Below are 24,282 nucleotides of genomic sequence, written 5' to 3' on the forward strand. Positions count from 1 at the left end.
TTCGCGATCCTGAGGTAGGTCAGGAGAGAGCAGAAGTGAACAGATCCCGGAGTTGAGATGAGCATGCAGCAAAACATATGTGGAATCCTAGGGGAAGCATCTGTGAAGGGCAAAGGAGGTCAGGGAAGCTGACAGACTTTTACGGACAGCCTTCACCAAGCACAAGAACAGTCCGTCGCACTACGCAGGAAAACAAGCAGATGCATCAGGAGATGTCTGTGTGTGGAGGGATGCAGCCCACCACAGCTCTTCTTACATTTGGGCTGCAGAATGAATCTGAAGAGGTAATGAAGAGCATCCAAAGACCCCCCATCTGATGTCCCAGTCCTTGCAAGTGCAGCAGAGAATGAGCCATCCCACCAGGTCTCCCGGGATAGGCATATGGATCTCCACAGAGCCAAAAATGCTGTCGCTATCTCCTCCAATGGGGTGCCAGTTCTGGGTAAGGGAGGACAGCAGGACTGAGGGGAGGCAGCTGGGAGCAAAGTCCTGAACCCAAGAGTCTGCCCAGGGATGGATCTGCAGTGAGGCAGAGCTCTGGGGGGCCCTGCCGGCCCTGGCTCCCAAAGCAGCTAGGTGGGCAGTAGCCCCAGGCAGGGAGAGCTGCCAGGCCTGGGCTCCCTCTATGCTCCTTGGGCAGTCCTGTCCTGCACAGGACTGGGGGCAGAGCTGACTTCTGGTGGAGAGGGGCTGGGGAAGAGAAACCCATGGGAAAATGAGGGGCAAAGACCCTTGCTTCAGGGCAGAGCCTTGCTCAATGCCCCAAATGGTGCCCAGGTATGCCTTGCAGGCAATCCCGAGCTGCAGGCTGCTCTGGTGTGCAGGGGAAGGAAGGTGGCCTGACTAGAGGGGGCCTGGCCCCTCACCTCCTCTGAGGAACAGCTGGGCAGCAAATCACTCAGCATCCTAATGCTCCCCACAGCCCTCTCACATGCAGCTGCTCTGTAGGACTTGGTGAAGGGCAGCAGCATCTGCAAAGAGAAAAGCTGCCAGTCTGCCCTGGGAGCTGATGCTCACTCAAGCAGAACCAGCATTACTAAGCCTGGCTGGACTTGTGCTGTCCATCAAGGCTTTCTCAAGGCTGGAGCAAAGGCTGTAGTGGGGTTCCTTCCCCTAGGGTCCCTTGCTGCTTTCAGTGCCCTCGCCCAGAACATAGCCCTGTGTCCCCTTTCCATGGAGGCCAGCCTTTTGGGCAGGAGCCTCTCATGGTGCCTGCCATGGGGGGTGGGGATATGGGCCCCTGGGAAGCCAGGAGAACAGAGCTTCTGGCCTGGGCTCCCCATGCAAGATGGCTAGATCCCAGTGGGTCTCTGCCCTGGTCACGTCTGGGGAAGAAAGCATGGGGGACTGGGAGATGCGCTGCCACCACTGTGGTGCCTCCACCACAGGTCAAATTCCTCCCACTGCTTTGGTGGGAGGAAAGCTCTGGGGGCAGAGACAGCCCAGAACTGCCATGGGCAAGGCTTTCCATGAGACAGGAGTCTGTGGAGGAGAAGGGACTTTGACTACAGAAGCAACACTGGGCTCCAGAAGAGCATGGTAGGCAGCCCCCAGCTCACCCAGGGGAGGTGGGCACCCTGCCTGCGGAGTGCTTCTTGGGGATTAAAATAGTCCTGGAGCATGTCTTCCTGGACTCTTCTGTAACAGTGCTCTATGTGCATGGCACTGCGGTGGGGACCATCCACTCAAACATGGACAGTCCCTCCAGGGTGAGGAACAGCCCCTGCCAACCCCACACTTTGCTGATGCCAGGTCTTCAGGCTATTCTGCAGTTCTAGTGGGGAGGTGTTTGGAGACCTGAGCACCAAGACCTGCAGCATGCTGTCCATGGCATCCAGGGTCTGCAAGGAGGATGAAGGACCTTTCTTTGGTCCCTCTGCACCCCAAGGAGACTGATCCAAGCCCCCAGCACTAAGGGAGGACACCCAGGTCATTGATGAAGATGTTAAACAGACTGGACCCAGTCTCGACCCCTGGGGTACACCACTGGTTACTGGCCTCCGAGTAGACTTCATGCCACTGATCACCACCCTTTGGGACCAGCCTTTCAGCCAGTTTTCAAACCACATCACTGTCTGCTTATTCAGCCCATACATCAACAGCTTGTCTAGGAGGAGGATCTTGTGGGCGACAGTGTCAAAGGCCCTACTAAGTCCAGATAGACAGTATCCACCACTCTTCCCTCAGTCATTTCATCAGAGAAGTTTATCGAGATGATCAAGCATGACTTTGCCTTGGTGAAGCCATGCTGACTACTCTTCATGGTTTTCTCATCCCTCATGTGCTTGGAAATGGTTTCAAGGATTAGCTCCTTCCTCACCTTCCCAGGGATCGAGGTGAGGCTGACTGGTCTCTAGTTCCCTGGGTCCTCCTTCTTGCCTTTCCAGAGATGGGGGTGACTTTTCCATGTTTGGACACTTCTCCCAGTCACCACGATCAATCAAAGATTGTCGAGAGTGGCCTCTCAATGACATCAGCCAGTTCCTTCAGCACTCATGGGTACATCCCACCAGGGCCCATGGACTTATGTATGTCTAGTTTGCTTAAGTATTCCCACATCTGATCCTTTTCCACCAAGGGTACATCTTCCTCGCTCCAGACCCCCCACCCCCAGTCTCTGGGACCTGGGATTCCTGAAGGCATGTCTTGTTAGTAAAAACTGAGGCATTCAGTACCTCAGCTTTTTCCATGTCCTGGGTAACCAGCCCCCTGTCTCATTGAGTAGCAGGCCCACATTGCCCCTAGTCTGCTTTTTGTCTCCTACATGCTTATAGAAGCTCTTCTTGCTGTCTTTGACATCCCTAGCCAGATTCAATTCCACTTGGGTTTTAGCTTTCCTAATTTTGTCTCTGGATGCTTAGACAATGCATCTATATTCCTCCCAGGTTACCTCCTCCCAGGTTACCTGGCCTTGCTTCCACCCTCTTATGCTTCCTTTCGTGTTCGAGTTTGGCCAGAAGCTTGTATTCCAAGGCATTGCTGCAGAATAGATCAGGATCTTTCAGAAAATCTCCCACAGTTGCCTATTGGTGCAAGTCCATTTCAGAGTTAGAGAGAACTGCTGAAAGAGCCTTGGCTGTTTGATAACTGTGGCTTAATCAGGTGTCTACAAATTAAGTATGTGTTCAGAGATCTTGTTAGACTTACAGACTATCTACAATTAATTATTTTAATACATTCAAATAAGCGACTTCGTAAAATCCCCAAATATTTGTGACACATCAGAAGAAATTAAGCAGCTAGCTCCTTGAAAGTGGAAGGGCTTTTTAAGCTGGCATTGAAGAGGCTGACTAGAAGGGGAAAAAAATCAGCAGGGTGGTCAGAAGCATGTGTGGGGCGGAGCAGGGAACAGACACAGGGTAGGATTTGTTTCACTTAGCTTCAGAAAACCAAACTAAAGGGATTGGAGTAGGTCATCCAAGAGCCTCACTTCTTTGAGGGAGGGCTTCATGCACTTGGAAAGGACTGTGGCCTGTGACATTCAGACCTTGATGGGGAGCCTGCAGTCCTAGAAGACGGCAGGGAGGCTGGATCACCCAAGGACCCTGCTCATCCCCAGAGTTGTGCAGCCATGGGTCTTTCCTTCCCCAGTGGGCATTCCTTGGATCCAGCCTCATTGGGCCACAACTTTCCAGTCTCCATCCACTCCCAACATATAGGGCCCTCAGCCTATGGCTGCACTGAAGCCGAAGCACCTCACAGCTCCCCTCCACATGCACCCTGGGCTCCTGGGTTCTCCTCCCTGGGCACACTGGTCCCCCTCTCCCAGCTGTGCAGCCCCTGGTGGGGTTGGTGGCCAGGGTATCCCCCTCGTCCTCCCCGCCCACCAGATCTCTGCAGGCAGGCCCAGGATGGGCTTGGATCTGTTTCCCTGCAGGAAGTTGAAAAGAGCAGAGCAGGTTCTTAACATCTTTATTAGTTTGTTGTTTTGTTTCCAACATAGTAAGTCCTCTCTACAGCAACAGGTTAGTTAAATCCGGTTTACGTATTGCCGTCTCGTGAGTGCTGCAGCCTTGATGCCGCCATGACAAAACCAGGTTATGCTCAGACAGGAAAAATGCATTAAATTCCTCTGTGACAAGGAAAAAAGGAAAACCAACAAAAATCAAAAGAACAAACCACCAGGGAAAACCAAACCGACCAACAAAACCAAGGTGAGGAACCGAAGGCGAGCACAGCCAGACCACCTCCAGGGGAATCACATGGCACTGCTTGGACGAGGATGCAAGGGGGAATCAACCCTAAAAGGTCAGGGACTGGACAAACCCTTATATATATTATGTATAGGTATTTTTATATATATATCATCTGGAAGGACACGCTGAGAAAACGAGAGATTGCAGCGGTATCTACAGTAAAAACGAGCTACGTAGCTTTCAGAGTCACACTGAGAAGGAAGCACACAGCAGAACAAAGTGGGGGACAAATGGGGACACCAGTGTTTCAAGGTGGCCATTCAATATGGGAGGGGCTGGGTGGGGCACAGGACTCAGGCCAAGAGCCCTTATACACCCACCGGGAGCCCCAGGACCCCTGTGCCCCTCGCTGGGGAGGAGGGATGGGGTCTGAGGGGGGTGAGTTCTTTTAGGGGGGGCTGTGTCAGACCTGCTCCCAGCTGGCTGGTTCTGCTCACCTGGATGGTGGCACCCGGTAGGTCCCCTAGAGGTCCCTGCTCGGGTCCCCCACAGACCACCCACAAAGACCTGAGCACCCATCATCAGAGCTGGGGGCTCCCTTATCCTGGGTGCAGCAGGAGCTGGGCTCTGCTGCCTGCAGGGTGGGACAGGGATGGCAGCAGAGGCTGGGTGGCCAACAGTGGGGTTATGCGATGACATGGCTCTCCATGCCAAGCACAAGAGGCTGGATCCACCTGGAGCCATTGGACAGATGGGGCTCTGCAGCTCCAGGGGAGCCAAGCCCTTGAGAGATGCTCAGCTCAGTGCTCAAGCAAGATGCTGGGGGTGGAGGATGTGGATTTGGGGGGCCATGGTGGTGGGTCTGGCCAGCTCTGTGGGCAAAGCCAGCCCGAGGGCAAAGCCAGACACCAGGGTTCTCCCCGTGTACCATGGGTTACCCCACACTGCCAGCACCTTGCGCTGATGCACCCTGCGGGGCAGAGTGCTGAGGGCTCCACAGCACTGCGGGGAGCTGGCGGGGGAGTGTCTCATCTTATTGCTAATGGCTCCACTGCGGTGACACCCACAGGCTGTGGTGAAACTGGAGGGGGAATTTACCACACAACATCCCCAAACCTGGTGGCCTCTGGGCCCTGACAGCCTCAGTCCCAGAGCTGGGAGTGCCACTGCCGGGGTGGCAGGGACTGAGCAAGCCAGGGCATACAGCCCCCCTTTCCCCTGGTGCGTTTTTGGTGGCAGGTGGCAATTGTCCTTCTTGCCACAAGGGACCAAGGAAGTGACACCACAGGCAAGGGCATGGGCAGAGGCAGGGGGACCCCCCCATGTCACCCTCCTGCCCTATGGCTCCTGGAGCAGGGCTGAGCCCTCTCCCCCTGCCATAGGGCAGCCCTCAGGGTACATGACCAGGACGAGGGGACAGTTTGGGGTGTGATTTCTCACAATGCTCAACCAGATCTGGGGCAGCAGCTCCTGGGTGTGCTGGCAGATCCTGTGCTAGCTCTCCCCAGGGAGGGCTGGTGGGGAGAAGTGGGAGCTGCATCCCCAGGAAGGGCCCAGTGACCTCCCAGTGAGCGCCGCTCCCTGTCCCCATCTTCCTTCTGGTTTGGCCAGCCATCAATTGACTTCGGTGGACCAACCTACCTCCTGTGTACTCTCCACATCCTGCTGTCCTGCCCCATCCCACCATCCTGTCCCAATCTCACCATGCTGCCCCTGCACCCCCAGCCTGGCCCCATCTCCCTGCCACCCACCCTCCCAAGCCAGGGCCAAGCCGATGCTAGGGAGGGTGAGGACCAATGCAGAACCATGGCTGCTGGATGAAGCCAGGAGCCGGAGGCAGTGAAGCGAAGCCCCTCTCCTTCTCCGGTACCAGACAAGGGGATGAGGCCAATGGCAAAGAAGACAAATCGACCCTGAAGGAGTGAGGGCCCTGGTGGAGGACATCCACAGGGCGGGTGGGTGTTGGCAGGATGCTGATGGATGGGAGATGGCTCTGGAGGAGACGCTGGCACCAGGCGTGGACCTCAGCACGATACCTCCATGGTGTGGTTGATCTGCCCCATGGCTTCAGTGCTCTCTGAGTGGGTGCAGGCACGTGGGCGGGTGCCATCCACTGAGCTGGCGCTGGTGAGGGACGCCGTGCGGGAGCGTGCCAGTCGGGTCATGCTGGCGGATGGCACTGCACAGGCACAGAGAGACAGCCAGGGTGCTCAGCTCCCTCTGAAAGCAGCAGGACCTGAGCCAACATTGCCTCATGCAAGCAAAGCTGCCGATCCCACTCCCCAATACGAATGACCCCTGGCACGAGCTTGCAGCGTGTGGTGCTGTGACAACATGAGCAGCTCCAGACTGGAAAGGGACAGCAGGGAAGGGATGGGGTGTCCTGGGGCACGCTGCCCACCGGGTACATCTCCTAGGCATGCAACCACTAGGCATGAGGCAGTGGGGACCCCTGTCCACCACACTCTGGGGAAAGAGTGAGCTGGAATGGGAGCTCTCCTGGCTCCTCTGGGGTGCAGAGGGAAGGTGACACCCTCCTCCAGCCAGGATGTCCAGCAGGCACAGTTCCTGGCCAGCTGGAGGAGGGCACAGCGGGCACACTTCTCCAAATGCCATTTCTCAGGCCCTGGCTCAGGGTGCCATCTCAGGCAAAGCGGAGTGAGGCAGAGGGCACCTGGCTGTGAAGAGCCAGCCCCGCACCCAGGCTGCTCCCAAAGGTGCCCAGGCAGCTCGAAGGCACAGGCCAGGTGGGCCCCATGCAGCAGCGGGCACGGGCTGAGCAGCACTGAGCGGTACCTGTGCTTCCACTCAGCCTCCGATCCTTCAGGTGGGTGACTGGCAGGAGTGGAGTGTGAGAAGGCAGGGAGGGCAGAGAGAGAGTGTCAGCTGTGCTGGCCGCTCCACAGGGCCAGGAGCCCACGCCTAGCCCCGTGTGTGCATGCACACAACCTGCACGTGTGCACACGGACCTGCACACACACAGACACACATGCATGCGCACATGGACCTGCAAACACACACACACATGTGTGTACACGGACCTTTCATGTCCACCCACACACAGGTATGCACACAGACCTGCACACACACATGCTCATGGACCTATACACACACATAGGCCCACAGACTTGTGCACATGGACTCTGTGTGTCTGTGCACACACACAGCCCCTGCTTGTGTGTGCACACACACACATAAGTGTGCATGCACGCACGGAGACCCTGTCCACACACATATGTACACACAGAGCCCTTGTACACACGTCTGGGTGCACACAGAGCCTGTACACCGCACGCCCCTCCGAACGCCATCTTGTACACCCGCACACACAACACCACAGAGGTACAGGCAGCTGCCCGTCAGGACAGGTGTGTGGGGGTGCCAGGCCCCTCTCCTGCGGCAGGGTCAGCACACGTGCACACAGACACACACGCATGTGCACACACAGGCACACGCCAGCCCCGTGCCCAGCCCTGGCACTCACTGTAGCCCATGCCTTGCAGGAAGTACTTGAAGGCTTCGGTCAGCTTGCCGGGCTGCGGGGAGAGAGCAGGCTGAGTTGAGGCAGCACTGGGGCCCAGATCCCCGCTCAGCCCTTAGCCACCTCTGGCAGCCCCTGTGCAAGACCCCTCTGCCCACCTCAGCCCATCCCCTCCTAGCGAAGGACAGCACCAGTGCCTGTCTCAGGGCCCAATATACCCAGTTAACTGGTGAAGTTGTGGGGGCTCACCTGTGTGACCTGGGGCAGCCCACCGGAGTCAGCCATCTGCAGAGAGAAGGTCCTGCTTAGTTTGGGAGGGTGCCTTTGCCATCCACCCTGTCCCCTGGTACCCACTGGCAGGATGTCACTGCTGTGGCCACCCTGCTCTTCCCACGTGTCCCCAGCCCCATGGCCAGGACAGACCTGGGATGGGGAGATGGGGACACCCTGCAACCCTGGGGCAGAGGGCAATGGGGCAATTCACGGGCAGCAGGGACCGCCTGGCTGCCCCCTACCACCTGCTTACCTTCAGGAACGTGGTGTTGGTGGGATCCAGCTTGGAGTTACACTCCACCTATGGGAGAGAGGGATGATAATACCACCCTGGGGTGCCCTGAGCATGGCAGAAATTGCCCATGAGTCCTGCCCCTGGCTGGTGGAACTCCAGCTGGCACATCCCACCCCAGCCAGGTGCAGACAGGTTGCTAGGCAAGCCTTGAGTCCACAGAACCACCGTCCCTTGCCACAGGACAGGGGGGACCTTCAACCTCCCACGCAGGCAAGGGTGGGGGCTGGAAAGGGAGGGGGGCTGGTGAGGCATCCTGTGTGTCACACATGTGTGTGCAAGCACACAACTGTGCTTACGTGCTTATTATGCATAGAGGTACACGTGCTGGAGGAGGGGGTGTGCGCATGCAGTTACACATTATGTACAAATGTGGCCATATGCACAGTACCTGGGGCTGATTGTGCAAGTGTGGACAACCACAAGGATGTGTGCAAGCTCACGCGTGTACTAGGAGTTGTTTGGGTGCATGTGGCCAAGGAGGGAGTGTGCCTGCGTGCCGATACATCCGAGCATGCACGTTGTGAGCATGTCTGGGCAGATGAGGAAGGGGAGGTTTTCCAGGTGTGGCAACCTTGCACAGATGCGCGTGCAGACATGTCCACATGAGCAGGTGGTGTTGCACATGGGTATGCTCCTGCATATGGTACCTTACACATGTCTAAGCAGGCAGCAAACATGAGTTTGCCTATGCGTGGACACCGCTTGCGTGCCACCCCACAGGCACTACCCCATCACTCACCACCCCCTCTTCAGCCGGTGCGTTGTCCCCGACCACCAGCATCACAGGGCAGCTGGAAGTGAGAGGAGGAAAGGGCACAGTCAGGGATTGTCCCGGGTGGACTCCACTGCTGTGGGACCCCCTTCACCATGCCAGCACGACCCTTACCGCAGCGTCTTGGCATTGGGCACAGTCCCAGGCCGGTTGATATCCAGGTCCCTGCGGCTGATGGAGGAGAAAGAGGGCCAGTGTGAGCCCATGGGCAAGTGCTGCCACCAATGCCACAGTGCAAGAGCTGGGGTACCGCCACTCCAGGAAGCAGCATCCAGCGCCGCTGTCCCGGCACCCTGGCATCACACCACAATGGAGGACCTCAAGGCCATCTCTGCCATGACCTGAGCAAAACCCACACTGCAGGATGCAGCACCCAGTGGAGTAGCAAGGCTCCCAACCCCCTGCATGCATGGGGCAGCATCTCTGACCCCCTTCCCTAGGCCTATGCCAGCACCCGGCGCAGGAGGAGACCAGAGGACGTGCACCCATGGCCATGGGCTCTGGGACATGGCAAGTCTCTGACACAGGTACCACCACTCCCCCATCCCCAGCCAGCACCAGTGGCCAGCTTTGCACCACTGCCTGACTCTGCCAGAGCATGATGGCAGCACCGAACAGGGGTCAAGGTTCCCATGGTGTCCTCGGGGCCACCCAGCAGCACTGCAGCCTCTCGACAGCCCTCTGGCAAGGCCACCCAGGGTGCTCACCTGTTGTACATGTTGAGGAAGAGCTGGAGGTTGAACTGGTTCACCACACTGCTGATCTGCTGCCGGTAACTCTGCACCAGCTCTGTGTTGTTCACCAGCTCTTCCTGTGCCAGCAGGGGATGGAGATCAGGGCAGGCCTGCTGGGTGCCACAGAGACACCCTGCACCCCCAGGCCTGCCCATGCCATGCCAGCCAGCACGGCAGAGCGGGAGGATGCTGGGCAATGCAGCTGGGCATGGCAGTGCTGCAGGCAGCACTCCCAGGCAGGACACGTGCACGAGTCGCACACTTGTCAAGGCTAAGCCCCGGATCAGGCAGGAGGGATCCAGGCAAGGCTTAACTAACCCCATCCCTGGGCATGGGTCAGGTCCAGCAGCACCCAGCAGGCAGGGCAGGGCACAGCTCGGGTGACCGGGCTGGGATGCTGGGTAGGGAGCTGGTGGCAGGGGTTCCAGCAGGATGCGCAGCCCTTACCTGGCTGAAAAGGTGAGACAGGACAGTGTCTGCCAGTGTGCTGGTGAGACCAGAGAGCTGTGGAGGGAGCACAGGGAGTTACAGCACCGCCATGGCTGGCTCTGGCCCCAGGGAGCTGGGAGTTGCGGGGTGGGGGGGGGTCAGGGCCCTGCCCACCTTGGCGGCTGCCCAGTCTATCCAGCCTTTGCCATTGGGGTCGATGTTCATGAGGACCAGTCCTTCAACCAGGTCAGGGAAGATGAGCTGCAGTGAGCAAGAGGGGTGATGCTCAGCGGGGAGGGGAGATGCACCCAGGGCAGCCCCCCGCCAGCATCGCTGCCCGCTACGCAGGCATTGCACAGGGCTGACATGGCCCTGTTCTGGGAGTGAGGGGGACCTGTGGCAAGACTCCCTGGCAATCATGGCCATGGCACTGTGGTGCCAGCCGTCCCAGCCCTCCAGGAGCCTTCTCAGCAGCACAGCTTGTCTGGGGCTGTCAGCTCCTGCTCTTCCCCATGCCCCGGGCTGACAGGAGGTACGGGCAACTCAGGGCCAGCCCATCCCAGCCCCAGGCTCACCGCGAACTTGGCCAGTACGTAGGCTCCTGCCCCAACACCGATCCCGATCACGTACTTGAACCTGGAAAGAGGAGAGGTGCGTATGGGAGGACGGTGGGCCCCAGCATGTGTTCCCTGGGGCACTCCTCCACCCGCATCATGGGGCACAAGAAGACATGCAGGGTGCCAGCTTACAGGGATAACTTCCCCAGCCCCAAACCCTTGCCTCCTGCCCATCCCTCTGCCCATCCCCCAGGAGGAGAGGCTGACTCACCCAAAATGCTGCACCACGCTGGGTAACATGGCAGCCAGCTGGTCCATGGATGGGTACTGGTACCTGCAGCCCAGGGAGGCATAGGACAGCAGTTATGGGACCCACGCAAAGTGGGAAGGCTGGAACAGGGCAGCTGGGCTGACCAAAGTGGGCAGGGAAATGCCACCCACGCACAAACCCGCCCCATTGTCACAGGCTTTGACATGGTTTGGAGAGACCCGCAGGCAGGGCATGACTGTCCAGGCAGCAACAACCCAGCGGGCAGGGAGGTGACATGTTGGCGGGCATAGTGAGCCCCCGATGCTGGCACCTACCCCTGAGGGAACTGCGAGGCTCCTGCCTGCTGGCCCGGTGCGTCCACGTGGCACACCACAAAGTGCTTCGTGATCTCTTGCATGTCCTCATAGTTGAAGAAGGTGTTGAAGCAAAGCTTGTCTGTCAAAGGGCAGGCAGGGATCAGAGACAAAATGCCCCAGCACAGGGGCCCGGTGGGCCAGGGGAGCATGGAGAGAGGTCACCTGCCCCCCTGCTACCCTTCAACCGGGAGGTGACATGCCACCAACGCCCTCCCATCCCCTTCCTTCCAGACTCTTCATACCCACAGCAGAGACCACAGACACTGTTAGCAAGGGCTGCATCCCTACAGGTGTTGGGAGGCTTGAGGATGGACAGACACAGCCAGGAGGATGAGGAGTTTGGGGTGAACCTCGTCTGCTTGTAGGGATGGGACAGGGGAATGCAAAGCCTGAAGCTGCAGGACCATCCACAGCTGCAGCCCGGGGTATTACTGGCCCTATACAAAATTCCCAGAAAGGGCTCAAGCAAACATGGGGCTTGAGAAATAGCTGCAAATCTCCCTGCTTGGAAACAGCTGAAGAAATAGTCCCAGTGCTGCTGTGGACAGGCCACCACTGTTGCAGCAGGATACAGCCATTTCCAGGCTTGGAGGGGTCCTGCCCCATAGCATCGGTGCCGGGACACCCCTCCCAAAATGTGGGGGCAAAGCAGGTTGTAAGATCCATCACAACCAACATGACACATCCCTGGACACGAGCGTGCTGCTGTAATGGTGAGGCAGCTCACGTAGCATGCTGGTGACTCAGCCTCAGCCACCAGCAGAGGGGGAGATGCTTCTCCTCACTCACAGGGCACCAGGCATCCCAGCTGAGCCAGGGGGCACAGACTGGGGCAGAGGTCTGGGGCGCAAGTCCAAGGCTGCAGGGTAACAGAGAATACAGCATCCCCACATCCAGAGTCCCAGCTTGGGGTTCCTCCTTCCCTGCTATTCCCTTCGGCCCCCACTATGCCCCACCACCAGCTGGGTCCGTGCTCTGAACATCAACAGGCCGACGGCAGCAGTAGGGACCGACCTGGCAGCCTCTGCGTCCGGACCTTGCCTGGTGTGGGCAGGCAGACAGCCAGCACCGGGGTGGCCAAGGGCTCCTGGCTATGCCTGGCCCAGGCTTTGGGTTCAGCTGAGCATCCAAACCCTCCTGGTGCTTTCGATGCCTGGGGAGACCCGGTGCAGCCTGGGGACCCTCCATGGGAGAAGGCAAAGGAGCTGAGCCAGGGGCGTTGGCCAATGTCCCAGCACCCTGTGCAGCCCCAGGCTCATTCCCACCTGCCCCTGCACCCCATGGCCCAGGGACCAACACTCACGGTTGAGGCCCACATCATGGTATGTCAGGATGGCCGGGCGATTCCCCTTGGGTGAGCCCCGGATGACCACGTGCAGCAGGCCGTAGGGGGTCTCAATGTCATGTTCCTGGGGGAAAAGGAGAGATGGGGTGACAACTGCCTGCCCCAAGACATCCTTCCCTGGGTGGTGGGTGCCATGAAGCACAAAGGAAAGAGGAGTGGCTGTCCTGGGAAAAAAACCCAGCTCTGGGCATCCTGGTGTGGCAGAAGGTTGGATCACATACAAATGCTCCCAGCCTCCACCGACTCCCCCACCCAGGAAGGGAAGGGAAGACTTTGGATAGGATAATAGGATTTAGGATTGGACAGGTGTATGATGGGATAGGATCACAGGATGGGATCAAGGGACAGAGGTTTGGGATGAGGTGGGATGGGATGAGATGGGATGGGATGGGGTGGGATGGGATGGGATGGGATGGAATAATCCAAGAGGGCTTGGGAGAGGAGGATCGGGACAGGTGGACCGCAGGATGCGACAGGAGATCTTCAAGGGCCTGAGACTGAAGGAGTTTTGGCAACAGGGTGGGGGACCACAGCATGGCCCAGTTGGCCTGGATTCGCTGTGCCTGGGACAACTAGGCAGAGGTCAGACCCCACACACCACCCTCGGAAATGCTGCAGCCTGATCCCAAATTGACAGCTAAAGTAACTTTTAAATCCCTTGTCTGAAATGGCTGTGCCCCCATACAGAGACCAGGGCTACCCTGTGCCTCAGTTTCCCCGGCTGGGAAGGCTCCAGCCTTTCCATCACAGCCATCGTCTCCAGACAGCAAGAGAAACTGAGGCTGCGAGCCCGAGTGCTGATCAAGGCATCACCTGGGGTCCTCTCCAGAGGTCCATGCCTGTCAGCCAGCCCACCAGCAGTGACCTCGAAGCTGGGATCTGGCGGGTGCAGGAGCATCACACACCAAGCACGGCTGGGCAGGGGACACTGGCAGGGTGCCCAACCAGCACGGTCCTTCTTGCAGCTACTGGCAGTCCCATGGATGAGCTGGCAGGAGGGGAGCTGGTACAGGGATGCTCCCAGGAGTTACATGCCACGAAGGACTCTGAAGGACATGGGCCTCGGGTAGGAGGAACCGCCTGAGGACAGGGTCTCCTCACTGCAGTGCCTCCCCTCACCGAGATCCGCTGTCCCCAGAGGGACATAGTACCCGAGGGCGGCTCAAGGGCTCTGTGGAGACAATGCTGGGCTCTCCAAGGGCACCCTGACCACAGCCCTCATCCACCGCTGTCCCTCCACTCCTCGGGGCTGTATCAGGCAGCAGGCGATGAGCGGGGACATCGCCCTCTGCAACAACAGATGAGGAAACTGAGGCAGAGGAAGGGCCTGGCCCAAGGTCACAGAGCAGAAGGCATCCATGTGGTCTGATCCTGGGCACAGGGCTACTTCCTTGCCATCCCCATGCCCACGGTCCCCATCACAGCTCCAACAGCTTGCAGTCCCACCTCAAAATCATGTGCCCAAGGTGGCGGCTCCTTCCCCAGCACTGCTACCCACCCTCCCCACCCCCGCCAAGCCAGGCACATCCCTGCCTGTGGTGCAGCCTCTGCAGCATCGCAGGGTACCACAGCCCTGCCCTTTGCCGCAGGGATGCTCACTGGGGAGGAGAGGCTAGGGATGCAGGGGATGCTGGCAGCAAGGAGCAGTGGGGCACTGACAACCCGTGGCCCCAGCGAGGAGGGGAGTGGGTGTTGCAGCACCTGCCCAGGTTAGCTGCTCACCACCGCTGTGCCCCTACCTTGCTTGCCCTCCCCCCAACTCCATACCAGCCTGTTGACATCGGGTGTTGCCATCACTGCAGAGGCCAGAAAGTATCCGAGGGGTTGCTTCAGAACAGCGAGAGACCCTCTCCCCCTACAACTGTGGGGTTGGGAAGGGGCAGCATGCCCCTCCCATCAGCCGTCAGCCCACAGCAGCTGCAGCTGCGCTCGCTCACCCTCGGCGCAGCATCTCCGCCGGGCTCAGGGAGGACATGCTCAAGGACAACATGTCCCCGAAACCTGCGGCACGTCAGGGCTGCAGCAGGGGGGTGGGGGAAGGAAGGGCTCCCCAACAGCAGGTCATCCCCCCACAAAACCAACACCTGCCTGGTCCGCATCAAGCCCTGGTGGATGCAATGGTCCAGCCTGGGCAAGCAGGGGGTGTCCTGGGGCAAAATTCCCTGGGAATGGAAGGCAGTAAGCATGGGAACGGTGGTACCTACCCCATCCCAGCACTCAGGCATGGCGAGGAACCGGGTGGCCAAGGATGCACAGGCAGGGTGGGCCAAGCACAGGGTCCCGGCGTGGGGCAGAGTGGTGCAGGAGGTTGGGGTGAAGCAGAGCTCTGCGCTGGCTCAGCCCCTCGCCTCGATTTATAGCAGAGCCCCAGCCCTGCGCTAAGCCCTCCCTCTCCCTTCCCCCTCAACGCGACACGCAGCCCTGGCAGGTTTGGCCTCCATTGCAAGCGAGCGCTGTGATGGAGCCAGCCCTCAGCCATTGGCTGCTGCAGGAATTATTCGTGCTCCAATTGGCCCCAAATACCCTTGTTTATGAAGAAAAAACGCCTGGCACCGTGCGGTCCCTGCTCCATCTTCCCTCCTTCAGCAGACGGAGACAGGCAGGGGTGCCTAGACAGGGTTGCGCTCACACTATTCGCAACACGCACAGCATTGTCACAGCAGAGCCCAGCAACGCTCTCCCGCACCGTTCATGCACACACACACATGCAGCTCCGGCTCTGCATAAACATGCAGAATCATTCTCGAGCCTGCAGCCACCCAGACCAAGGCCCTGCAGCAATGCATGCGCACTAGGAAGCATGAACACACCCGCAAATGGACAAGGACGGAGCAGGCACGCTCCGCATGTGCACGTGACCATGTACATACATGCACAGGAACATGTATCAACACAGACACACAGGAGCGAGGCAAAACTGTGTCCCCCTACACACGTGCATGCAGACTTTGGAAAAATAAATACAATGACCCACACTGAAGCACATGCACCCCACAAAATGCTTGTGCACACTCCTACGGGACTGGCCGCTATGTGTCTGCATCAGTACAAGTTCCTGTACATGTATGTGCATGGTCACGTGCATATAAGAGGAGCATGCCTGCTGCATTCTTCTCCCATATGCTTAGCATGTTTGCCACAGCTATCACTCATGCCTATGGATACACAACAACCTACACACACGCAGAACCACGTGCCCAGAGGGGCACATGCGTGTACACACATGAACACTGCCCAGATACCTGCGTTACCTCACCCAGCAGCACGGTCATCCTGCCTGCTGCAGGATGCTGGCATGCCGGGGATGTGCAGGATTTAGCCCCAACCTGGACATCACCGGTGGCAGGCAAATAAGGCAGAAGGAAAGACAACCCAGCAGCGCTGAGGGGTTGGATCCCGGCCCTAGGCTGCTGCGTGCTGTGTGCACATGCACACATGTGTGTATTCCCATGTGTATGTGCACATAGGCAGATGGTTTCTGGCCTGATTCCAATGGGGCTTTGCAAGAGGGTGAGTCCATCTGCCTGCAGCTCGCACCCATGGATGGCCTCATGCTGCCACATCCCCAACGCCCTCCCCCCAGCAGTCTCTGGGGGCCATACCCCTGCACCCTGCCTGCCCCTGCGCAGCTCAACACCACTGCCCAACTTGGCACAATGGCACCCAAGCTGCTCCAGCACAAAGCTGGGCAATCACAGATTGTGTCCCACGGTCCCTCCAGCACCTGCCCAAAGGGTCTGGGAGCCATGTGCCAGTGCCGGACCAGGGCAGGATTCAGTGGGGACCCTCCAGCCTCTCTGCCCACTGCAGGGATGCTCCATGCCAGCTGGAGCCTGCCATCACCTCCCCATCATCCCCATGGCTTGCTTCCACCACCATACCCTGGCAAGCACCGCAGTCATGGGCAGAGGGGGTCCAGCTGCCACCACCAGCACATGCTCGGGCTTCCCCACATGGCAAAGCCCTGTGTCCTTGGCTTCACCCAGCAGGCTTGTTCCTGTGGAGCATCTCATGTCTAATAACAGGGCTGAGCCACTTTTCCCTGGGGAAAGCCCTTTCCCTGACCAGGACAAATGATCACCCAGAGCTGGTAGGGAGCCACTGAAAGCAGTGTCCTGTGAACAAGTCAGGGCTGGGCAGCCAGGGGGTCTGGATGTGGAAGAAAGGACAGACAGTCAGCGGGACGGCATCCACCTTGCCTCCAACAAAGAGGCTTTCCTCTGCACTGCTTCGTCCTGCAGGGAGCTCAGGCCCAAGCCCGGAGGGATGCTAATAAAGGACCACATAGGAGGGGGATGTCCAGCTCCCAGGTGGTTCCTGGCTCAGGTGCAAAGCTGTTTGTGGGTCCAGGTGCCACTTTTGCTTTCCTCAGCCCTGCTGCCCATGGAGCCAAAGAGCACAAGCAGCCACAGCCTCTGGGAAAAAGTGAGAGATGCAGAGGGGCATGAGCAGGCAAAAAAAAGACAGAAGGTGGCAAAATAGAGGGGAGAAGGGGTGGAAAAGCTGAGGTGAAGTAAGACATGAATGTGAAAGGGCGGCAGTAAGTTGGAGGGCTGAGCAAGGCTGACTTCGCTTGAATGGCATCACCACCTCACTGGCTACTAGCCCATCCACCTGGCAGGTGGCCCAGACATCCAGCAGGGCCAGGGCACCCAGGTCTCAGGGCAGAGGCATCTGCCCCACTGCACTCCCACACCTTGGCTTATGCCAGCCGTCCCAAGGGCTTGACTTCGGCTGGTGGTGGCCGTGGGGGATCCCTGCTCCCCTCCGCACTGCCCCAGCCAGGCCAGAGCATCTTGGCAAGGGAGCAGTTACTGGCTATGGGAAGAGGCAGAGGGACAAAGAGTTACACTGGGGGCTGGTCTGAATTACCCCAAAGACGTGAGCCTAGAAAATGGGGTAAGATCTCCCCGAGGAAGGGCAGGCAGCCTCCAGCCTTTGCAGGGAACCAAACTGCAAAGTGCAGGGGTGGGGAAAAGGAGGGGATTGTCCCAGCACAGCCTGGGAAGCTCATTCCATCCCCATCCTGAGGCTCTTGGAGGGGAAACAAAAGGGCACAGAGCCTGGTTGCCTTGGAAACAGACACCTTGAACCTTGCCCCGTTCATTTTTTTAGGTACCAAGTGCATGAAGGCACATTGCTGTGGCATTTGCTGTCTGGACCCGCTCCGCCTGGGTGCCTCTGGGGACACAGCTCAGCGTCGCCGTGGGCTAATCCCTGAAATACCGTCATACAAAGATTGTCCTGGGAGAGTCATTGCTCCTTAACATCCTCTGCATGCCAACCAAGTCCTGCCCCAGCACAGCTGAGCGAGAGCCATACTGGAGCCCATGGCACTACCAGGAGCTCTGGGCACCCCAGCACTGCTGCCTCCCCCTCCCTCATTGCCTCCCTCTCCCTCCTCACCCTTACTTCGGTAATACCAGGACACTTGGTTTCCCCTCCAGTGATCAACGGGGACCCTGAGCAAGCAGAGCAAGGAGCAGCCCAGACCTGCACACCCTGCTTCTCCCAGCCCCAGCATCTCGCCAGCTTTGGAGCTCCACTTCTTTCCCACTGCTGAATAGTTTCGTGGCCTCCAAGAGGGCCACCAGAAATCCACTCCATGAACCATAGCAGCCATCGCCCAGCATTCTGACAAAAGTTCTTGCTCCCCGCCTGACTGCACCCTGCCACCTGCACGAGTGGTGGAGACCAAGCAGGCCAGCCCCAAAAGCCTGGGCACCACTTTGGGTTTGCCAAAACAGGGACCTGCACTCCCCTGTCCCCCTCCCAGGATGAATGAAATCCAGATTTATTTTATCCTTGCAGGTGCTGCTGTTTCAGTGCCAGACCTGGCAGAGCTCAGCCAGCGCCACCCAAACCCACCCTCCCAGCGGTCCCATCCGCTGGCAAAGCAGCAACATACAACCTGAAGTGGGGTCACTGGTGTCCGCTGGGAGGGGTGATGCTTTAGGAGAGGGACAGGCAGTGAGCTGGCGTCCAGCAGCCCTGCTACCCTCCCTCCCCGGCACCATGGTCTCTCCATGGGGATCCTGGTGCGGGATGAATTTGGGCAGAGGTGTGAGAGTGATGAAGACCAACATGGGAGCCAGGCACGAGCTGAACCCCTGCGAGCCCCAAGGCCACATCGTGGGGCTCCTCCAAAGAGGTGAAACAAAGGTACAAGGCAGGCAGGTGACAGCCAGAGGAACAGAAGGGCCCTGCTCTCTGAGAGAGGTGGGTGGTACAGGGGGCAATGCCTCAGCCCTCCAAAAAAAAGAAAGAGGCTTTCAAACATCCTTATGTAAGGAGGGAGCTGGCATTACCTGGGAAACCATTGCCATGGCAATGGTAGAGGGGCTGGAAAAGCAGCTCGGCCCTCCTAAGAAGAAGTTGCAAGTTTTAAAGAGGTTTTGTCCCCAGCTCGTCGCCAAGTGCCCCGTCAGCCACATCTGAGCACCAGCACAGAGACATATACTGCCCCCCCCCCCCCCCCCCACCCCCCCCCAACACCGTCTCCTCCTGCTGGGGACCACGATGGAGGTGCAGCCCCATGCACAGACACTGTGCAGGCATTGTGTCCCCATGGAAGATGGGGACAGTAACACCCCTGGCTCTGCTCAGTGCCCCGCAGCCTTCCCCAGTTGCAGGCTCCTGTACCACAGGGGACCCAGGGGTGGGGGGCACCCCCTGTGGCTGGTCCTACCTTCCAGTCTGTGTCCACAGCAGAGAGGAAGACATCTGAGTTCTCCTGGGGAGAGAAGGAGCCATTAGGAACAGGAACATCGCCCTGCCATGCCTCACTCACACGGTGTCCTCCTGCCACCTAACCCACGACACCCCCAGCACCCACTCCCCGGGGCAGCGCTGGCTGCAGGGGGACACAACACCCACACATATGCACACATACACGCACAGCTACAATACCCGCATACACATGCATGCACTTACCTGTGTGTGCACACACACACATGTGTATTAGCGTGTACTTGCAACATCTTCACACACACACCATCACGCCAACCAGAACCCATGCTCACCCGTGCACATGCATCGATACCAGCACACATCTGACACACACACACTGTATACCACATGTGCACACATGTGAACCCAATACCATCATACATCTGCACACAGACAGACACCAAACGGCAACACACATGTGCACACATGTGTACCCAGTACCAGCACACACACTCCACCAAACTCCCACTTAAGCACCCATGTCCTGGCACCCCACGCACAGGAGCCAGAGCCAGTGTAGTCACTGGACTCACCAGCTCGGCGTCCTGGCTCCGCAGCAATGGCTTCTCCTCAGTGAAGCGCAGCTCATGCAGCCCCGCCATGGTCATCTCCTGCAGCAGCAGCCCTGCCCAGGGTGCGGGAGATGTCAGGGCAGGTCCTGCCTCTGTCCCCTTCGCCCCAGCCCCCCGGAGCCTCCCAGGTCTCCCTGCCCATGGGGATGAGACCCAAACCAGCTTCACTCCACCTGTCTACCATGGGTGACTTGGCGCTTCGGCTTGTCCGTGGGCTGCAGCGAGCCCCTGCGCTGGGAGCTGGAAGCAGGCACAGGGCAGGCGGTGCCTAGAGGAGCTCAGCTCCCAGCTGCCACCCAGATCCAGTTCTCCCAGTTAAGGACAGACCTGTCTCCAGGGCTTAGGCAAACTGGGAGACCAACCTGGTCTGTCCATGCAGGTCAGCCCTGTAAGCACTCAATCCAGAGCAAGAACATCCCAATTCCCACCCCAGTTTCCAGCAGCAGTCAGAGAGAGAAAAGCCAACGTTTTGGCTAGTTTTAGACTGCAGATAGTCATGGGTGGGACAGAGGGAGATCTGCGCAGCCAGAATGAGGGGTGATGTTTCCCAGCCGTGCTGGGAGGCAGAGGGATACTCTGAGCAGCAGAGGAGCAGAGGGACAGCCCTGGGTTTGTATTGCAATGATGGGAGAAAATCAAATGTGAAGCCTTTACTCCCAAACTCTTCTCCTTGCCTGTGAAGCGAGTGGCGGCCAGCTGGCAGCTTAGTCCCGGGGCTTGCAGGGACAGACTTCACCGTGGAGCTGCCACTCAGCTCAGGTGTAAGACTGGCTGCTGCTGACAAAGGCACCGGGACTTTGTACCCCCCAGCACCGGCATCTCCAAAAACACCCCCAGGCACAAGCCCAGCTTAGAAAGCAGAGGAGAGCAAGGGGATGCCTGTGCCCCCAGCAGCTGGCTGCATATGGTGGGTGACAGACACGGGGGACACAGGGGACAATCCAGGCTCTGCTGTGTATAGATGGGGTGGGTAACCCACAAATCCCAGTGCAAGGGGATTATCTGCACTCAGACAGAGTCCAGACCTCAAGTGTTTGCCTTCACACTCTCCGTTTACAAGCCTTCCATAAGGCCAAACCTTCAGACAAATCGTTGCTGCTCCGAATGGGCCAGCACCGGTCTCACACCCCCTCCGCTGGCTACCCACCCTTTGCAATCTCCCCAGCAATACCCGGGATGATATGGGGCTGGTGCTAGCACCACAGCAGGCACGTATCCCACCCCATCCACAGCCTCGGCCAAGCCTGCTCCGCGCTTTGTCCATCTTCAAACCAGGGTCAGCTTGGGTTGGTGATGTGGAAAGGCCAAGCAATGCCACCAGCATTGCAAGGCCACCAGGAATATAGGAGCTGGTCATAAACTCGCCTCCAAAGCTGGCGTTTGCTCATCTGACCGAGTTTTCCATTGAAAAACCAAGCAGGCTGTGCCACCTGGCTGCTTTCTGCAGACACAGCACTTTGCTTTGCTCCTTGGGAGCCATCCAAAAACTAGAACTGTTTGGAGGGAGAAGCACAACCGGAAAGCCTCTCAGGAGTCCCCGGGTGCCCAGCACCAGGAGTCTCCACATCACTCCCTGCACAGAGGCTCCTGCTGGGCCGGAGGCCGCACAAAACCCCAGTGGGGAGAGGTGCCGACAGCCCCACGGAGAGGCACACGTTTGGAGCATGCTGCTTCAGGCTGGGCTGCTGCTGGGGAAATTGGGCTTTGTGCAAGGGGACAGCCCTCCCCTGCAGCCCACCAGCACAGCTGAGACAACGTAGCCTGCAAAGCCATGGACCCAGCAACCCCACGATCCCCTGTGGCACAATCCCGGGGGTTTAAAAATGGGAGGAAAATCAGCCTCACCAGTAGCTGGGTCTGGAAGAGAGCAGGAGCGTCCCACGCCGACCGCACCAACCCACCGTGTGGCTGCAGCCCCAGGGCAGCTGGGAACAGCACTTAGCATATAGTGAACGCCTTTATTAATTAAAGCCTCCAGCTAATATGGGAGGGAGGGTGGCTGAGCAATGAGGAAAGGCCCCATGACCTTGCTCGCATGGTGGGGGGGCAGCTGACTCACAAGGGACATGACAGAGCCCTGCGCCAACCAGCATCCTCAGCGCAGGGTGGACAGTCACCTAAGTGGTGCTGAGAGCAGGAACAGAGGAAAGATTGGTAAGTTGGGGAGTCCCATGGGTGCAAGAGGCTGCGAGCAGGATCACAGCCATGCTGCTGGCTTCCTGTGGGTGCTGTGCTTCCCATGCCACCCCACAGGTGTCCTTGTCCCTTCTCCTGCCAGCACAGCAGTGGGGCTGTCAGCAGTGTCACCCAGGCTGGCTGGGTCACTGTCACTGCGGAGGGCTGGTGAGGAAGCCACGGCTCCAGGTCTCCCAGCCAAACCAATTTGGGTCCCATCGCATGTGGCTGGCAACAAGCCCTTTTCCTTCCAGCTCCCCTCAGTGCTCCCCAACAGCAGCCGTCCCCAAGGTGCCGCTCCAAGTGCACCCATCTCTGCTCCCACTCTGCCTTCCCAGGGCAGTGCCACCATTTCCTGGGCACGGCTAGGACATGCCTCCTCACTAATCCCAAATCATTCCCAAACCCAGCAGGATATTGGTGCTCTGTTTGGGACTAGTGCTCTGCCCCGCTGGGGCCCTGGCACCGCATATACAGGCAGGGATGGAAACAGCCATGTTGGCTTACCTTCCCCAGGCATCTGCAGCCCAGTGTTGGCTTATCGGAGGAGAACCAGCTCACAGCAAAGAAACACCCTATTATTATTATCACCATCATCGTCATGACAAGGCTGTGGGAAGGGTTTAGCACTGGGCAGCCGTGCTGTTGGAAGGCAGGGGTCCCTTGGACAATGCACCAGCGTCACAGGAGTCTCTCCATTGACCACCTGTGTCCTGCCCTGGCATGGCTGTGGCACCCACGGGACGTCAGCATGGATTCCCTAGACTAACCAGCAGTGCGTGGCAGACAGGGAGGCAAATCCGGAGGAGCGAGAGCTGGCTACCACCAGGCTGCAAAGCCAAGACAACCTCCAGCGAGGCGGGGAGAGGGAGGAAGGGAACCTGCAGCCCAGTTTAAGACGTGGAAGCATGTCCACAGCATCGCCCCCCGCATAGGACCACTGAGGAGCTGCGATAGGGTGGAGGAAAACCCCAGTGAGACACACAGCCTGGGCCACCTCCTGCCCCACCGGTACAGGCTAAACACTCACAGCTTGCTCTGCCACCACGGGAGGGCACAGGTCTGCACCCCAGCGGCCCCCACAAACCAGCCTAGCGCTGTGGTCCAACTGGGGATCGCAGGAGCGGGCAGGCCACAGTGTGAGACCCACCAGGCCAGGTGATCGGGTGCCACCGACGCAGGGCCTGAGCACCCCGGGCTCAGGGGGTGGCGGTGGCAGCAGAGGACAGGCGGTTTGCGGGGGCGCAGGCTGTCTCGCAGGGGCTGTTGCTAAAAGCAACCTCCTTCCCAGCCCCAGCCCCATCCTCGGGGCAGCGGGGAGACTCCCGGGGCAGGCTGGCAGAGGAGCTGGCCCTGCAGGATGGCTGCTTGGCGGGCCGCCGTGCCAGGAGGCTGCCGACTCAGTGTGTGTCCCCCCGCTTCCCCCCGCCAGCTGGGCTTCCCCCGCTGCAGCACTGGCACCACCTCCCCTACCCCCAAAAGCATCGTTTCCCCAGCAGCCCGTATCTGGAGAAGATGCAGGCGGCGGAGGGGGGGGGGGGGGTGTGGGGGCGGGGGGGTGTGCCAGCCTCATCCACCAGGCAGGGGCTGAAGGCTCTTCCCCCTCCCCCCGCGACCCCGACCCCATCACCCCAGCGCCCGGCTCCTCCCAGCGCCCCCATCCGCCCCAGCAACCCCGAGCCGGGCCGTACCTGTCAGCAGCTCGATCTTGTGCCGGAGGACCTTCATCCCGGAGCCGCGGGTCCCGGAGCCGCCGGCGGGGGGGGGCGGGGCGGAGGGAGGGGGGGCGGCGGCGGCGGGCCCCGGCGCGGGGAGCGAGTGGAGCCGGTGACGGTGGCGGTGCGAGGCGCACGGGGCGGCGCAGGGGCGAGGCTGGGCACGGCCCCGCCGGGCCGGGTCCTCCCCTCGCCGCGGCCGGAGGGGAGGGGACGGGGCCGGCAACGGGGGGCACCGGGAGGACAATGGACCCGGGCCGGGGCTGGGAGAGGAGGGGATTGAATGGGAGATGGAGCCGTGCAGGGGGGGGTTACACGGGAGATGGAGCCGTGCAGGGGGGTTACAGGGAGATGGAGCGGTGCCGGGGGGGGGGGGGGGTTACACGGGAGATGGAGCGGTGCGGGGGGTGTTACACGGGAGATGGAGCGGTGCAGGGGGATT

The 24,282-nt window shown here is 59.3% G+C and overlaps 1 protein-coding gene across 4 annotated transcripts; it reads right to left on the reverse strand.

Moving 5' to 3' along the window:
• Positions 1-6,160: 6,160 nt before the first annotated feature.
• Positions 6,161-23,853, reverse strand: NDRG4 (NDRG family member 4). 4 transcript variants are annotated; one of them, XM_086469241.1, is made up of 17 exons: positions 23,817-23,853; positions 19,912-20,003; positions 19,338-19,382; positions 12,608-12,713; positions 11,263-11,383; positions 10,949-11,011; positions 10,696-10,756; positions 10,295-10,381; positions 10,139-10,195; positions 9,665-9,768; positions 9,072-9,128; positions 8,925-8,976; positions 8,144-8,191; positions 7,867-7,902; positions 7,621-7,672; positions 6,933-6,971; positions 6,161-6,315 (listed from the first exon to the last, which is right to left on the reverse strand). In XM_086469241.1, the coding sequence occupies exons 1-17, from the start codon at positions 23,851-23,853 to the stop codon at positions 6,161-6,163; spliced, it is 1,212 nt and encodes a 403-aa protein (XP_086325367.1). The 4 variants fall into 4 exon arrangements, with proteins under 4 accessions (XP_086325367.1, XP_086325368.1, XP_009945063.1 ...); XM_086469242.1 differs by lacking the exon at positions 6,933-6,971; XM_009946761.1 differs by lacking the exons at positions 19,338-19,382; positions 19,912-20,003; positions 23,817-23,853 and adding an exon at positions 14,854-14,874.
• Between the last annotated feature and the right edge of the window lie 429 nt (positions 23,854-24,282).

The sequence above is a fragment of the Leptosomus discolor genome, chromosome 8 (assembly GCF_034619465.1).
Source record: "Leptosomus discolor isolate bLepDis1 chromosome 8, bLepDis1.hap2, whole genome shotgun sequence".
In the NCBI taxonomy this organism is placed as follows: domain Eukaryota; kingdom Metazoa; phylum Chordata; class Aves; order Leptosomiformes; family Leptosomidae; genus Leptosomus; species Leptosomus discolor.

What these genes read in the sequence shown, in the direction of transcription:
- NDRG4 (XM_086469241.1), bottom strand. Translation starts at nt 23,853, where the DNA reads ATGAAGGTCCTCCGGCACAAGATCGAGCTGCTGACAG. An exon ending in CTGTGGACACAGACTGGAAG is followed by an intron (nt 12,714 to 19,337) that starts GTAGGACCAGCC and finishes CTTTTCCCCCAG; the next exon opens with GAACATGACATTGAGACCCC. An exon ending in TTCCTCAACATGTACAACAG is followed by an intron (nt 9,129 to 9,664) that starts GTGAGCACCCTG and finishes CTCCTCCATCAG; the next exon opens with CCGCAGGGACCTGGATATCA.